Here is a 16168-nt window from a genome sequence, read left to right as displayed (position 1 = left end):
GAGCAGTGGCGAGCGTTCTGTCCGACCAGGTGATATAACTTGTATCACCCAAATAAATAGCTCTCTCTCTCTCTCTCTCTCTCTCTCTCTCTCTCTCTCTGCGAATGCTTCTCCAAGGACTCGCTGAGAGATGCCACAGAGATGAAACGACGGTTGAATGTAGTTGTCTCTGAATCTCGCTGCTAGACATATCCTTATTTCGAGACGCCACGCTCGAGAAGATACGCGGATAAGACAACACCACTTCAGTACGTGCATTTGCGTTGTCCTGTGGTGCCTCGATGCCATGTGGTTCGGAGGAACTGTGTCAGTTTTGTCGTGTCCAGCATTGCATGTGCAAGTCCATCGCTTGAAGTGTTGGCTGCCTCACGTCACAGGAACGACACTGTCAGCTGTGTGTTTTCATGGCAACATGGTGTACGACTGGAAGAGCACGAAGAGGTGAGGGCTGCTCGCGTGCGTGCCAAGTGGTAAACCTTGTGGGGCCGTATCATTCATCATGTATCATGTATCATGATGTTGAACACCTGCCTAGCGAAATTGTCTGGCCAAGCTGACCGTCAACACGATGTTGAAGCTGTGCTTTGTCTCCACCGAAAAACTACGTTGGGGTTACTTGTTATTTGACGCATTTATCGCACTCTTCACTACCACCGACACATACTACATACATACTCATCCTCTGCATCTACTTGCCTTAGAAGATGGGGTACGACATATCGCCGTACATTCCACAGGTGCCTGTGCTGTCACTCGTTCGTTCGAGTCGAATATAGCCCTCCTCGCCCCAGGAATCGCCCCACGAGTTGCGGATCTTCCACTCGCTGTCCGTGTAGCCTACGACCACGACAGCGTGGTCGAGTTCGCTAGTGTCACATGACGAGATCACACCACCCGTATACTGTTTCCACGCATTGTTACCCGACGCCACAGCGATGATCACTGGTTGCTGGGCCACTGCAGTAGCAAGACCTGATGCATCATCCACCGTCTCGTAGCCGGTGATTCCTGTGTCCACAGCCGAGCACCCATTAGAGCACGACGCCGCTGTGCCATCTGAAGACGTGAACGGGTAGTCATCTTCCGTGCACAGCCCGTTCTGTTGAACATACTCCATGGCGTAGATCGGTGCGCCACCGGAACACCCGTAGTTTTGACTATCACAGCTCGTGAGCTGCTGCTCCGAGTACTTATTGAGTGTCTTCTGGCCGCCATTGATGCACTGACCAGACTCGATCGCCGCAGCAGTGGAGAATGCCCAGCAATCGCCGCACGAGCCTTGGTTTTGAATGGGGGACATGCAGCTCGAGTCCGTCCAGTCGACTTCGTTCGAGGTAGAGGCTGTGGATGTATCTGTAGCCGTCACCGTTGTGGTAAAAGACTTTGTCGGGGCTGTTGCACTAGGAGTGGCCGTCGTTTGAGTCGGTGTGGGCGTTGGCGCCGCGGTGATAGGCGTCGGGGTGGAGGGGGCATTGGTGGTTGGCGAACTGGAGGCAGAACCTGCAGGTTTGACCGTCTCGGGGTGGAAATCGTTCCGACCCATGCCACCAAAGTTGAAGCCGTTGCCCCATTGTTGCCACAGCGACGAGAATCCCGATCCAAATCCGAAATTTGACATGGTAGAAGCGGATCCTGAGGATGTAGTGACGGTCGTAGATTCCGTACCAGGTCCTGAAGATGTCGTCGTGGTAGTCGTGGTGGTGCTTTTACCATCGGCCCCAGTAGTAGTGATTGTCTTAACGCTTGTCGTCTCGTAGTTCGTGCCCCCATTCACAGTCCCGCCGAGAACCGACGCCTGGGTGTTGCTGTTAGTCCCGCTGCTAGTGCTTGTGCTCGTAATTTTGGAGATGGCGCCGGGCGTGCCGCTGTTGTATGTCGTCTTGGTGCTGCTACTTCTGTGCCAGCTTCGAAGCCGGCGGTTCGTGGGCACCGATGACCCGTTGTAGGTGCGATAGGCTTTACCTACGTAAGCTGCGAACTCGTCATTCGTGAGCAATGTGAACGGTGTGTTGACTGAGAAATTAGCGTTCGGGTTGAGCGCCTGGATGGCCGAGATGTTCTGTTTGGTCATGTAGAACCGCTGGAGGTGGTCTTCCTCGTCGTCGTCGGCACTGCGCTCCTCAGAGTTACTGGTGGGGGGAGGCATCCAGCCGTTGTTCTTGGCCATCTCGCCGAAATTGGCCTTCCAGTCGGCCAGTTCCTGTCTGGTCTCGGCTCGTTCAGCCAGGTAGCGGTGGTAGTCAAGGCCGGCGTGCATCTGCCGTCCGTCCACGCCGGACACGGCGACCGCCGCGATCGCCACGCCTCCAATGAAGCGGAGGACACTAACAGTAGTAGATCGGTCTTGTGACGGCATTCTCGTCTATTGTGCTACGTTCGACTTGCTCACAGCAACCAAATCAAAGAGTGAGCGTTGAAGGCCTCGCTGGCCGTGAGCCAGGAGATGCAGAGGAGCGTCGGGTCATGACGTGGTGATCGAACGGAGTTGGACACACTCGCCACCTTCTGCCGATAGTATTGGCATCCCCAGATCATTTTGAGGCGCAAGTCATACCAAGACAACGGCATACCAGCCTAGAGATGAAGTAGAAGTAGAGACCGTCTTGTTCATCTGGTCATATTGCACCCGCCTCATGCTTCCGTTGCAACTCCTGGCGGCCGTTCTGCACGGACAGCTGACGCCAACGTGTCAATGCCAACACGATCCACACGCTAAGCTGTCTGCGTTTGCTGATGAGAAGGCGTGTGCTGATCAAGTGGCTTCGCTCTGAGAACCACGAATTGGCCGGCACCTGTAGGCGTTGTGGTGGTTGCCCGGGGCGACCACATGTCTCGAATGCGCTGACGGAATCGATCAGAAGCAATGGATCAGCTGTATCCGATGCAAGTGGGCTCTGCTGCCCGCTGCCAGGACTTGGACTGGATGACACCGTTCGTTGTATCCAGGAGCTGTTGTCGCACCCGCCGAAGAGCTTTTGGTGCAATCACTTCGTGTCGGCGGGAACGAACGGAACAAGCGGAGATAGTAAAATCTTTTCATTCACAACGTGAAGTCCATCTAGGGCAAAAGGACAATGCCAATCTCACTTGACAGTCATCGATTGAATCGGTGCATTCTTTTTCTTCTGCTGTCATCGCAATTCGCAGGACTTGCATTGCCGTTGGACGCGCTGCTCCTCAAAATCTTAAAACGACAAACGCCGATCGGTATCGACGTTAACTCGTTCGCTCTGCGATCGTCAACTCTGCAGTCGGTTACCGCCAAGCGAGTGTTCCTGGATATTCGAGCTGCAGTGAGGCTATCCCCTCCTCAATCCTTTGTACTAAAGTACAGCAGCACCAGCCAACGTCCACGATGAGGTTCCTGACAAGTTGTCGGCGACAACCGATCGCCTGAGCAAACATTATCATCATGAGTCATGATGATAATGTTTGCTCAGGCAGGTGCATCAGTACCGCGACCCACCATCCTTTACGTTCACGCTTCGGTCTTACGAGCATACTGGCATCCATACATGCAACGTTTGCTTGGCGTTGTTCGACGTCGAGGAATGAACATGAACATTTGGATAGTGCAGCATTGGCATTGCAAAACACCCTAACGTGACGTGCACTCGACAACTTCTTCGTTTGAGTCGAGCTGCAACTTGCAGCCTGCAAGCCATTCATCAACAACCGTGGCTGGGAAGAGCAAGTGTGCAGATGGCTCAAGTTTAGAGGTCATTACCACGATAAGCTTCACTGAAAGAGGCAGAATGGCTGATATCCAGCAGATGCAAGTCGAAATGGAGGTGTTGATCATGCACTCCGGACAATACACCTTGGACTCAGGTAAGCGTTGCTTGAGGACCATCCTTGCTGGCGACTGCAAAGCACCAAGTTGAATCTTACAGTCTGAAACAGACCCTTTTAATATCGATATTGTAGCTTTTTTACTTCATGTGTATGCAAGTAATTTAAAGAAAAAATTGATTCTATAAGCTGATATTGCATGCCAAAGCTGTGTTTCTGCCTATACAGATGTTGCTGCTGGACCATGATGGGATTCTTGTGCGATTAAAAGTTGCTGGTCTGCATGCAGACACTTTAGCTGTTCGAACATTACCCAGGCGATGAGCTTTTAATCCAAAAGCTAGCAGTTTTGTAGTCGACGTTGCTCTTAGTGCAACTTGTTGTCATGAATTCCATTGCCCACGCTGATCGTTCTACCGATTCCACAGCAGAGCTCCCATCCGTAGGCAACAAGTGCAAGTCGCAGACCCTGTTTATCCCGACGGCCTAGCCAATTGAACGGCACCTCTGTCTCGCGAGCCAATCCTGGGCTAATTCACAATCTCGAACTGCTCTCTCTGGTCGCTTCTACAGCATTTTCAAACTTGCTGTGTCGCGGACACTGGCGCTAACTAGTAAGTAACACACGGGAGTGACAGTCATTGCAGGGTGGAAATACAGGTGAGGCAGATGCAGCCCCGAGTGTCGACGGCTACGGTCGCGTTAGCGGTGGCTTTCGTGGCTGCGATTATCTCGGATAATGTCAAAGCGCGACCGATGCACGCTGAAATCGTCCCCAAATACCATCGATACTTGGCGGACAAGGAGACAATCAAAGCTGAATTGAATGAGTGGCTAAAGACATACAGCGATAGTGGACCGAAGCATGGTTATATTCCCGTGACAGAGTCGCGAAGCTCGGACGATGATTTAGAAGACAAACTACAGCGGTTCTATCTGACCAAGGAACAAATCGAAGAAGCGCGAGAGCTGAATCCGATGGCCGAGTTCAGTACCGACGGGCCATTCACACTAATGACGATGGATGAGTTCAAGCAGTTCCTTTCGAACTCCCACCTTAACGAAACCGGCAAGACTGAGCCCCCTGCAGTCGAAAAGCCCAAAACGTTGTCTGAAAAGGAGAAAAAGACGCGACCAAGCGAGGAGGTCAAGAACAAGGAAGATAATGACACCAAACAGTCAAAAAGCGACGACAAAAATGACGATGAGGAAAAGAAGACTTGGGCTCCAGCAACTGAGGGTCCGGTGGTCGTTCCGATGGTGCGTCGTCTTCGCAACGCCGGCAAGAGCCAATACGCGTTCAACGGAGGAGATTACAGCAACACTGGCGAAGGTTTCCAGAGTACTTCCGACACGTACGTTAAGAGTTCACAGGAAACCTATGAAAGTCAGTCTGCCCCGCAACCTAACACCAACAACGGAGGCAATACGAACCAAGGATGGAACTTCGGAGATGTCTCCACAGGGGACAGTGCTCAGATTGCTATTGTTTCTGGTGGAACCGGTAGTGGCAACAACGGGAACTGGTGGGGAACCAACGGGTGGGGAACCACCTGGGGAGGCAACACCGGCAATACGTGGTCTTGGAATCAACAGTGGACTCAGCCGACGGGGTCGAACAACCAGTGGACACCACCGTCAAACAATCAATGGACTCCGGCGCCTAATAACCAGTGGACTCCTCCACCAAACAATCAGTGGACTCCACCGCCTAATAATCAGCCTCCCAGTGCGAACAATCCTCCCGCTCCCGCCCCCGTGACGCCGCAGACGCCTCCGACACTGGCACCGGCACCTCCTCCGGCTCCTCCCGCTCCAGCACCTCCCGCTCCAGCACCTCCAGCTCCAGCACCGCCGGCTCCTGCTACTAAACGGCCAGCCACTAAGCGACCAGCTACGAAAGCCCCACCTACTAAAGCGCCAGCTACTAAAGCTCCAGCTCCGGCTCCGGCTCCGGCCCCCGTTACGAAACAAAAGGCGACGACGACCGCGTCTACGTCAGACACGGCAAGAGACTCGGATTCGGATTCAGTGGACTGGAGCAAGTCGGGTTGTGTTAATCCTCCCGGTCTGCAAGGCCAATGCGGTAGTTGCTGGGCGTTCGCTAGTTTGGGTGCATTAGAAGCCGCGCAATGTATTGCCAACGGTGACAAGAAAGCCCCCTCATACTCGGAACAGCATCTTGTGAGTTGCGACACGAAAGACTTCGGATGCAATGGCGGTGCTCCCGTGTACGCGATGCAGTATCTCCGCGATAATGGGGTCTGCACGGAGAGCAGCTATCCGTACACATCGGTAGAGGGTGGAACCGCTGCAGCCTGCGTGAAGACGTGCACCCCAGTGAAGTCGGGTATTACTGACATTGCACAGTTGAAATCTGGAGACGAAAGCGCACTCCTTGGCGCCCTGAAGAAGCAGCCCGTGGTCGTCTCAGTCATCTCGAACAACCCGATGTGGAAGCAGTACAAAAGCGGAGTCATCACGTCCTGTAACACTGCGACGGTCGACCACGCCGTGCTCGCCGTGGGCTACGACGCCACCACCATCAAGATCAAAAACTCGTGGGGCACCGAGTGGGGTGAGGACGGCTACGTGCGCATTAGCCGCAGTTCACAGGGCATGGGCACCTGCGCCGTGCTCACCGACATGTCGTACCCCAAAGTGTAACCCCGACGGTCTCATATCTGTTTACTGGATGGCATTCAGACGAAAAAACCCATTAAATTTTAATGGTTTTTTTGTCTGCGGCCAAATCAGCATGCGTACCGACGAGTTTTAAGCACTAAGTTAATAGGCCGTCATCCTAGCCAATCAGCATGCGTACCGACGAGTGTTCGAAAGCAAAAATATACGTTAATTGTGCGTCAATTCTAAAAAAGACAACTTGAACTTTTACAATCCCGTAGTTCTGATTGGGCCCACTTTCATCTACGTCAACTTATGTTTCATGTGCACCACAAACTATTGTGTTTGTCAACGCAATTGAAGGTTCTTCACACAACCCTCTACATAGAACTGCCAGCCCAGTCAAGCATCGAAGACATAGCCCGAGCTTGGATCTGCTGATGTCATTGCTGCGTCTTGTGCGCCTCTGCTCCGCCAGTCCCCGCCTCCTAGCCATGAGCTCCACTCGCCGCATCACTACGTCACAGAACGCCAAGGCCACGGCGCTCACGCGCTTCGTGGACGAGAACGGCGCGATTCGCTGCGGTCAGCGCACGGATGACGGCTCCACCGCTCTGCTCGTGGAGGACGACGATCCTCTGGGCTCTCTGCACTTTACAGGCGAAACCGCCACCATCGAGAAGGTACTGGCACCCGTAGTGCCCTCACAGATCTTGGGTATTGGTCTTAACTACCGCAAGCACGCCAAGGAGACGAACATGCCCGAGCCGAAGTTCCCTGTGCTTTTCACCAAGGGCGTCAACGCTTTGCAGCACCCTCACGACCCCGTGGTGATCCCTCGCATTGCTTCGGACCCTCCTGAGGTCGACTACGAGTGCGAACTCGCTGTTGTGCTGAAGGAAGATGCCTGCAACGTGACGGAGGAGGAGGCACTGACTTACGTCGGTGGCTACACTTGTGCCAACGATATCTCGGCGCGTCGCTGGCAGGGCAAGAAGGGAGGAGGCCAGTGGTGCCGTGCCAAGACCTTCGACACTTTCTGTCCGCTGGGACCGGTGCTCATGACGCCCGAGATCATCCCAGACCCGCAGACGCTCGAGATCGCCACGTACCTCAACGGCGAGCAGGTGCAAAAGTCCAACACGGGCGACATGATTTTCTCGGTCGCGAAGCTCATCAGTCAGCTCTCGCAGGATTGCACGCTGCCCAAGGGTACGCTCATCCTCACGGGAACTCCAGAGGTAAAATATCCATTTCATGTTTTTTTTTTCTTGCAAATTATGGAAATAACCAACCTAAAATATTGTGGTGTGACTTTCGCGCAGGGCGTTGGCGTCGCGCGCAATCCACCTCTTTTCCTCGCGCCGGGAGACATGGTGGAAATCGAGATCGAGCGCATTGGCAAGCTGGTGAACCCTGTCGTAAGCGCCTCCGCGCTGTAAGTGTTGGGCGTAAGCTGACAGCAATCCCCTCTTTAGTAGCTTATGCGAGCTGCGCCAGTTTTCCCCAAAGAAATCGATCCACGTGGCATTTTGAATGAAGTGACCCCGGCATCAACAATGATGTTGTGTGTGAGTCTCGTCTCCCGTGCGGTTTGTCTCTACGTTTCTTTTGCTTGACTGAGCAGGCGTAAGCAAGAGGAATCTTTGGGGCTTTTCGGTGTGGCTTGCGAACACTGAAACCAAGACGGCGACTAGAGTGTGCCATTTTACTTCCGCCGTTAGCAGTGAGGTAGGACTGCAACATCAGGGCGGAGAGGGGCTTGTATTTGCTCGCTCTGGGACATCCGAGCCACCTCCAGAGACCTTGACGCGGCGTTCAATCGCCAGGCCGCGACAGTTCTAATACCCCACAAACGAAGCAGAAGTAACACGCAAGTGCTCGATTCGACAATGCTCTAGTGACTTCGCCCCGCATATTTGCGGATATCTCGACACTGGAGTGATGCAAATTCCGGTCAATGAACGGGTATGTATCAGTACGAGAACAATAGGTGCCCAAGGCACCCGATGTAATAGCGAGATCACAAAGCTACTTAAAATGGCGTCTCATCATCCACATGCACGATGATCACTACGAAGCTGTAGCGTAGCCTTGGATCAGTTAAAAACCTATATAAACACTTCACAACGTTAATTTTCTTGAAAATGTTTTTCTTCTTATGAACACTTCACGTGTTACCTTTCCAAACGCCCCATCTGTCTTCACACCCGTGATTGCTCACAGTCCATGGACCCATAGCAGGAAGTAAGCTGTCGCCGGTCAGAGGATAGTTGCAAGGTTTCAGAAAAGGATAAAATAAATGCTTCAAATTTGTTGAAAATCTTTGCAGCGGCGCCATCGACGAGTATTATAAGGCAACCTTTTTGATGAGAGCTTCATAATTAGAGACGTAAGAGTATTACCACGTCTTCCAGTCGTCGATTCGAAATGCTGGATCTAACCACTTTAATGCCTTGGTCTCAAGCCTAACTTGCATCTTGGCGTTCTTCTACAACTCTTCGTCAAAAGACGTTCGCTTCATGAGCACAGACACTCGCGATTGACATGTGAATGCAATTGCAATCCGTCGAGGCCATCGCATTCTCGCCTGCTTGGAGGAAAACACTGCGGTGTGTACCGATGCAAAGAGCCCATCCCACCTGGGTCGTTGATAACAACATTTACACTAGATCTCACTATGCCCCATAAATATCCGTTTCTGATTGGCTGATTTCGGTTCCTCAACCCGACGAGCGAGCCAGCACTCACTCCCCCGCACTCAAACGCACAAAGTAAAGCCCGCGTGGTTACAATAGAGCGAGGCAGCAGACCCCCCTTCACCTCTCCCGCGCCAAGAAGCCGATGCGCGCTCGGGATATGCCGGCGTCCACGACGACGGAGACCCCCGCTGACGACCAGGACGACGCGTACCTGGCCCAGCGTCAGTCCACGATGGACTCGGCCACGTTGGACAAACTGTTGATGGCCGAGAAGAACTTGGCACAGGCTGGACAGGCCACGACCAACGTCTGGAAGCTCATTGGTAAACTACCGAGCGAAGAGAGCGAGTCTCCACCGCCTGCACACCCTACGGGCCTCTCCTCCAGTGTCTCGATGCCCCTACGTCAGAATTCCAGATCTACATCGAACTTTTCCTCCTCTCAGGGGGTCGGTAGCAGTCCTAGACGGCACACCAGGACGTCCACGCGAAGGAAAATCTCAACACAGGCGTCAGACGACGTTGCATCGGGGAAATTCCTGTCCACGGGGCCTTCAAGTCCCAATAACGGCAGTAAATGGGCGTCTACGGCTCCGTCAGGCTCTAGAGCGGAGCTGACCATCGACACGACGGACACAACAAGCGTAGAAGCCCGAGCGAGTCCTAGATACAACATGGAGATCCCTCGCCCCGAGATGGCCGTCGGACGCAGCTCATTGGGCAGTTATGCCAACAGTAACAGCTTCTACGACCGACCAGGACACTTTGCTCGCGTTACAGACACATTGAGCGACTCGAACAATTTCTTAGTGGAGAACGGACGCAGCCGATCCACTCACAGTAGCAATGTCTTTGGCTTTAACCGTAATGCGGCGCCATTGTCCGAGGTGACGCTGTTTACCTTTACAGTCAAGAAGAGTGACAGTGTGCTGGAAAAACTCGGGAGTAAGCGAGCCAGTATCCAATTGCAGGTGGATGTGGACGAAAGGATGCTCTACTTTCTATCGGCTCATGATCAACGCGAGGAGTACAGTTGTGCAGCTGTGACGGCCAAGCCGCAGTCCAGACTGGGGATGCAGCTCAAGATCCAGACGGGAAATGCCAGTGTGAACAAGAAGATTACGTTCTACAGTACAGAAGACCGTGCCAACTTCGTCCAGGCCTTGGAACAGGGCAAAGTTATGATCAATAAGAAGACGACGACGGCTGCGACGCCCTCACGAGCGTCTACGGTGACTGTTGACGAGACAGCGTCGACAGTTTCCAGTACATTCGAGCGCTCCAAACTCCGAGATTCAATGGTGAGCGACCATTTCCAGTTGCTACCGGGTGAGTCGGTGTTGGAGCATGTACAGCGAGTTACAAACCTCGTGGTGATGTCCCAGAGCGACAGAGCAGTACAAGGAGTGCTCAAGATCACGTCGTACCGGATCACATTTGTGCCGTACGATGCATCCTGGAAATTCGGCTCGTTTGAGCTGCCGCTGGCTGCTATTGACCTCATTACGCGCGATGGACTGATGCTTCTGATCACATGCAAAGACTTGAGAACGTTGAGACTTGCTATGCACGACGCGTACTCAAGGAAGAAAGGATACGATCAACTCCCGTCAACTCCGGACTTTCGGTGGCTTAATCTGCTCACGCTACGTATGAAGCCGCCTAATATGATCGGTGCGTTGTTTGCATTCGACTATCATACAGAGAAGGCCAAGCAGCGGGGATCTGCTATTCCTGAGAAGCACAATGGCTGGTTTGTGTACTCACCGTTTGCTGAGTACCAACGTCTGGGCTTTTTGTCGGCCAAGAAGCAGCCGGAAGAGGACGGGGCGATCACGTGGCGACTTCTCAAGAACTCCAAGTTCCGCTTCAGCCCCACATACCCTCAGCTTATGGTGGTGCCATCGCTTATGTCCGAAGAGCAGCTCGTGCAGTCGGCACGCTTCCGATCACGTGCACGTCTGCCTGTGGTTGTGTGGCGCCATCCTGTGAACAAGAGCGTGTTGTCTCGCTCCAGCCAGCCGAACTACGGTATGGCAGGCAACCGATCCGAACCTGACCGGATACTTCTGCGCGCGTACCGCGACTCAGCCAACAAGAACAGCTCCAACATGTCGCCTCCTCTTCACATTATCGACGCGCGCAAGCCCATCGCCACCAAGGGCAACCGGTTAAAAGGAAAAGGTACGGTATGGTTACAGCACGTTGCTTTGAGTACGCGGCTTCTAACGATGTATTGATGGTTGTGTCTGCAGGTGTAGAGAACTCCCAGCACTACGACAACGCGACTATTGAATTTATGGGCATCGCCAACATTCACAAGATGCGCGAGTCCTTGGATGCGTTGAAGTGTACGTTTGAACGCATAACTGTTGTGATAGATTGTGGCTGACGTGTATCTGTGCGTTGATACAGCCCTTGTTAGTCCTAGCAGCGTCGAAGATGGCGACAAACACTATCACAATCGTCTCGAGAGTAAGCACGCCACTGTATTTCTATTGCTGATCATCATAAACTGACACTGGGTTATACTACAGACACTCGATGGCTGAAGCACGTGATGCGAGTGTTGTCAGGCGCCCGTAGGGTAGCAGAGGTGCTCCATGAAGACGGCGCGTCGGTGCTGGTGCACTGTAGTGACGGCTGGGATCGCACGCCGCAGCTTGTGGCCTTGGCGCAGCTGATTCTGGACCCGTTCTACCGCTCCATCCGCGGTTTCGCCAGTCTAGTGGAGAAGGAGTGGTGTTCATTCGGCCACAAGTTCGCGGATCGGATTGGCGTGGGCAAAGACATCACCGAACAGCCGAACGAGCGATCACCAGTCATGTTGCAGTTCTTGGACTGCGTGTGGCAGATGACACGACAATTCCCCACGTGTTTCGAGTTCAACGAGAAGTTCTTGATCCACATTTCGGATTCGCTGATCTCCGGTCTCTACGGTACGTTCCTGTACAATTCAGAACGCGAGCGTGTGCTGGACAAGGTGTGGGAACGCACAGAGTCTGTCTGGACGCCCGTATTGGAGAACCCTGGACCGTACAAGAACCCGTTGTATCGACCAACCAACCGTGTGCTGTATCCACGTGCCAACCTGAAGCGTGTGGTGCTCTGGGACGGCATGTTCTTCCGCTGGGACCCGGAAAGCCACCCGGACTACATGGAATTCATGGACCCAGTGGAGAAACACGACGATGACGCGTCAGCGCATGACTACGATGAAGACGGAAGTCCTCGAGGCGCCAGTGTACTTGACTCTCCTTCAGTAATGCCCATCGGCGGCGATCTGGACGAAGATAAAGCGGAACTAGACATCGACGTGATCCACGACTACGACGAGTTCCGGACCAAGACGCTCTCGGACTGCTCGGACATGAGCGACGACGACGACTTTGAGATCTCCCCCAGTGTGACTGCGCGATACGACGGCTCGTCGACTTTAACATCAGATGAGCTGAACATGACGACGCCAGCAACCAGTGAAGCCGATTCCGAGAGCTCATCGGAGAATCGTCCGGCGCTGGACCCGAGTGTGTTGGAGCGATATCATCGTGGAGTCGAGGAGCGCACGCGGCAACGCGCACAGGGCCGGAATATACGGGAGGCGCTGTTGTTGGCGCCAGATCAAAGCCGCATCAAGTACTTGGAGCAGCTCCTGAGCGAGAGTGTCGCGCGTGAGCTGCAGCTTGAAGCAGAGCTGGATTCCGTCGTCCACCGAGCCGTGCGAGGCACAAACGTTAATGGCACCAATGGGTCCTCTAACGTGTCTGGCAGCGAGAATGGCTCTAGTCACTCTAATCCGGTTGGACGCAGGCAGTAAAGCCTTAAAGCTCTACTGGCAACGTTGGATTTCGCTTCTGCTTAAGTGAGTGTTGCGTGTTTCGGAGCGTTTTTAGTGGCATGCACGACACGCCACAGCAATAGATTCGTACTCAGTACTCGGTATAATATAGGTAGTCGATGGTTCTTTTCACTTGCTTTTGTGCACTACGGACGAAATGAGTGGCGACGAGATGATGGCGGCTATGGGCTTCACGTCGTTTGGCCGAGTTCATCGTGAACGTGAGAGGAAGAGGAAGAGGGCGGACGTGTTAGCGCAGTTGATGCCTGGCACGGAGCTGACGGGCAAACGCGTGGAGTTTTCGGTTGACGGCGTGGAAGAGGGGGCGTATGGTGAGCTGTCTCTTTTGTGTAAGGAGAACTGTTCACTTGATGCTGCGTTGAGTGAGAATTGTAAGATTGAAGAGCGGATTTTTGTGGCGATCTCGCTGTTGCAAGAGCTTGAGAAAGAGAAAAATAAGTTTGACGAGTTGGAGAGCCCACAGTTTCGTAGTGCTCGTGCTGCGACGAATGCGTTTGAGCTGCTGGGGAAGCATCGGTTCTTGAATCGCTCAGCTATGAAGCTGGTGACATTGGATCATATTTTCCAGTGGACGCATGGTGCCGGAGAGAGGTTCACATTTGCGGATATCTGTGGAGGACCGGGAGGTTTCTCGGAGTATCTCTTGTGGAGAACGCAGCAGAGCAGCGATACTCATGGCTACGGTATCACGTTGAAAGGTGCAGCAAACGAGTGTGACTGGCGTCTGCCCTCGAGATTTCATGATATGTTCACAATCTGCTATGGTGAGGATGGAACGGGTGATCTCTACTCGATTGCAAATATTCACAACTTCCGTGACGTTGTACGGGGACGACACCCAAACGGTGTGGACTTGGCTCTAGCGGACGGCGGCTTTCTCGACGCTCGCTCGAAATCGAATCAGGTCTTGAACTCTAGTTGTGGTTCTTTACTGCAGAGAATGATAGTGATCCTGTGGCTTTTGTTTCTGTAGGAATCGATGATGACTCGATTGATCTTGGCGGAGGTTCTCGCTATGTTTGCTGTGCTACGAGTTGGTGGGGATTTTGTCTGTAAGACATTCGAATTGGTGACACCGTCGATGCTGGAGCTTTGCTGGATACTGCATCAATGTTTTGAACGTTTTGCAGTCGTGAAACCCATCGTACGTATCCAGTAGACTTACGTATAGGTAGAGTGTTGATAATCTCACGTGCTGGTTGTGATTGCAGACCAGCCGCCCTGCCAGTTCGGAGAGATATATTGTTGCGCGAGGACTGCGTGCTGGACATCCCACGACAAAACTTGTCGAGATTTTAGAAGGCCGACTTGTTCAAGCCAACAACAACGAAAACAGCAACTCCCAGCTTCATTTCTTGCAGGAACAAACACCTCTGTGCGAAGATGTGGATTTCCTCCAGTATATGAAGGTGACCAATGAGGTTATAGCCAGAAGTCAAATCGAGGCATGTAGACGCATCAACGAGTACGCTGTCAACAAAAACAAGAGGACATCCCGCGAAGATGACATCGACCCCCGAGAGTATTACCAATGCTGGCAGCTTGGTCGGATTCCTCGTCATGGATCCGCGCAATAGGAAATCTATTTCACTGTGGTATCGATCTCATATTTTGCAGTATCTGCTGAAAAAGATCGTTCGCGCCTTCAGCAGAATAAACTCCGACACAACTCACGCGCACGCTCTTTTGCACCATCTTACCTAACTTCCGTCTAGCCAAAGATGATCTTGTCAGCTTCAGCCATAACGTATATTCGAACAAGTCTTCGTACCTATTCACTGGAGCGAGAACGGGAACTTCATGCTCTTCTGCGATCGTCACAACCTCCCGATATTTTTCTTCAACAGCTTCACACCCGTCTAAGTCTGTCGCGATAATTAACAAAACAATTTTGTTGCAGACTAAGCCTCGCCGTGCTTCGTGCATCCCGATCACTAAACGTCGTGACCGCTTGCTGGCTTTGTTCTGCGCATGCGCACGCTCCTGCATATGTACATGTATAACATTCAAATTAGTGAACCAGATAAGCAGCAAACACGTGTCTAACATCGCAGAGCTCACCTGCAAAGCTGCGAGTCGTTTTAAGAACAAGCCAACAAGATTTTGCAACTCAGGTGACTCTGTCGGCTTCATAGAAGACAATTAAAACGATGTTGATAAACATTTGGCGGGGCAAATGAACGCTTTAGTACCTGAACAAGAGGGTTTGCGACGCGCGTTGCCACTATTTCACCTTGCCTTGCTGCATTCTCGTCGACTAATTGAGAATTTTTACTCGAGTACTCTAGGTGAGCAGTCACGTCACGGCCTCCATACCGCGATTTATTCATCGCTTGCACCAATCTATCTGCGTCGCAGCTTTCACTAAAACTCACCGTAACCTCCCCCGTCGTATTATTTAACCACAAATCTTTCACTTTTCCATGCTTCGTGAAAATTTGCATCATTTTCTCCTCGACATCAGCCACTTCATCCGGGTCTTCCAGTTCTTCAGGTGTAAGTATTCCGCTGACTACCACAACGAAATTCTTGTCTCCTTCACTCTGCGCCTCCCAGTTGCACGTCACCGTATTCCCACCAAACAATTTCCCATCGAACACATCGAAAGCCGATGATGCGTTTGACGAGTCTTGAAACGTGACAATCACATCCCCCACCAAATTACCAGCTTCTACTTTTGTTTTCTTTCCTTTGACAACGACAATTTCTTTCAGCTGTCCAAATCGCTCAAAATCAGCTCGAACCTCCTCCTCGACCTCCTCAGCTTCATCTTCATCTTCGAGATCCTTGGCTGTTATCAGCCCGCGAACGCGAAATTTGCATCGTTGCAAAGTTTTTCTACTTTGCAAAATAGAGTTTTTCAGTTTTGTTTTGCGTTTGCGTCGTGAAGGTTTTGCAGGAGCTGGTGGTGTGGGTGGCACGACAGCTTTGGCTTGAAGAGGGAGTGCCAACGGGTTTGACGCTTCCTGTTGGCTCTTTTTGCGCCTTCTGCGAGATTTTTTCTTTGCCGATGGAGTTGCCAGAGTGCTTGCGTCAATTGCAACTTGGACGAAAGTGTCAAGCGTTTGCAGAGTCCTCCTGGCTGTGCGTGGTTTGCCAGACATTTGCCTGCAAATTGCCAATTGATACTTTTTTCATTTCTAAATGGTTTCTAAGCATTTCTTTCCGTTATTGTGTTATTTCGGATGTAT

The 16168-nt window shown here is 52.3% G+C and overlaps 6 protein-coding genes across 6 annotated transcripts; 4 read left to right on the top strand and 2 right to left on the bottom strand.

Annotated features, from left to right (window-relative positions):
* Window positions 1–579: 579 nt before the first annotated feature.
* PPTG_16597 (hypothetical protein) lies at window positions 580–2749 on the bottom strand. The gene has a single exon (XM_008914171.1). It carries the CDS (start codon window positions 2354–2356, stop codon window positions 698–700), a length of 1659 nt encoding a protein of 552 aa, XP_008912419.1. The 5' UTR covers window positions 2357–2749; the 3' UTR covers window positions 580–697.
* A 1712-nt stretch (window positions 2750–4461) lies between these two features.
* Window positions 4462–6601, top strand: PPTG_16596 (hypothetical protein; the record flags this gene model as incomplete). Its single annotated transcript, XM_008914170.1, has 1 exon — window positions 4462–6601. The coding sequence occupies one exon, from the start codon at window positions 4462–4464 to the stop codon at window positions 6457–6459; it is 1998 nt and encodes a 665-aa protein (XP_008912418.1). The 3' UTR covers window positions 6460–6601.
* A 165-nt stretch (window positions 6602–6766) lies between these two features.
* PPTG_16595 (hypothetical protein) lies at window positions 6767–8551 on the top strand. The gene is made up of 2 exons (XM_008914169.1): window positions 6767–7658; window positions 7743–8551. Exons 1-2 carry the CDS (start codon window positions 6858–6860, stop codon window positions 7857–7859), a joined length of 918 nt encoding a protein of 305 aa, XP_008912417.1. The 5' UTR covers window positions 6767–6857; the 3' UTR covers window positions 7860–8551.
* A 710-nt stretch (window positions 8552–9261) lies between these two features.
* Window positions 9262–12935, top strand: PPTG_16594 (hypothetical protein; the record flags this gene model as incomplete). Its single annotated transcript, XM_008914168.1, has 4 exons — window positions 9262–11302; window positions 11374–11469; window positions 11534–11593; window positions 11656–12935. 4 exons carry the CDS (start codon window positions 9262–9264, stop codon window positions 12933–12935), a joined length of 3477 nt encoding a protein of 1158 aa, XP_008912416.1.
* Window positions 12936–13113: 178 nt separating this feature from the next.
* On the top strand, window positions 13114–14554 carry PPTG_16593 (hypothetical protein; the record flags this gene model as incomplete). The annotated part of the gene is made up of 3 exons (XM_008914167.1): window positions 13114–13881; window positions 13951–14121; window positions 14189–14554. 3 exons carry the CDS (start codon window positions 13114–13116, stop codon window positions 14552–14554), a joined length of 1305 nt encoding a protein of 434 aa, XP_008912415.1.
* On the bottom strand, window positions 14320–16110 carry PPTG_16592 (hypothetical protein). The gene is made up of 4 exons (XM_008914166.1): window positions 15170–16110; window positions 15039–15104; window positions 14749–14960; window positions 14320–14688 (listed from the first exon to the last, which is right to left on the bottom strand). The coding sequence occupies exons 1-4, from the start codon at window positions 16079–16081 to the stop codon at window positions 14565–14567; spliced, it is 1314 nt and encodes a 437-aa protein (XP_008912414.1). The 5' UTR covers window positions 16082–16110; the 3' UTR covers window positions 14320–14564.
* Window positions 16111–16168: the final 58 nt, after the last annotated feature.

Source organism: Phytophthora parasitica (genome assembly GCF_000247585.1).
Source record: "Phytophthora parasitica INRA-310 unplaced genomic scaffold supercont2.58, whole genome shotgun sequence".
NCBI lineage: Eukaryota > Oomycota > Peronosporomycetes > Peronosporales > Peronosporaceae > Phytophthora > Phytophthora nicotianae.
The sequence above is the reverse complement of the archived record's forward strand: the minus strand, read 5'-3'. Positions and strand labels throughout refer to the sequence as shown.

Excerpts from the sequence above, each read along its gene's own strand:
- PPTG_16592 (XM_008914166.1), bottom strand. The coding sequence starts at position 16,081 with ATGTCTGGCAAACCACGCACAGCCAGGAGGACTCTGCAAACGCTTGAC. Across the intron at positions 15,105-15,169 it reads TCGCAAACCCTCTTGTTCAG|CCGACAGAGTCACCTGAGTT; the intron begins GTACTAAAGCGT and ends TCTTCTATGAAG. Across the intron at positions 14,961-15,038 it reads AACGACTCGCAGCTTTGCAG|GAGCGTGCGCATGCGCAGAA; the intron begins GTGAGCTCTGCG and ends GTACATATGCAG.
- PPTG_16597 (XM_008914171.1), bottom strand. The coding sequence starts at position 2,356 with ATGCCGTCACAAGACCGATCTACTACTGTTAGTGTCCTCCGCTTCATT.
- PPTG_16595 (XM_008914169.1), top strand. The coding sequence starts at position 6,858 with ATGTCATTGCTGCGTCTTGTGCGCCTCTGCTCCGCCAGTCCCCGCCTC. Across the intron at positions 7,659-7,742 it reads TCCTCACGGGAACTCCAGAG|GGCGTTGGCGTCGCGCGCAA; the intron begins GTAAAATATCCA and ends ACTTTCGCGCAG.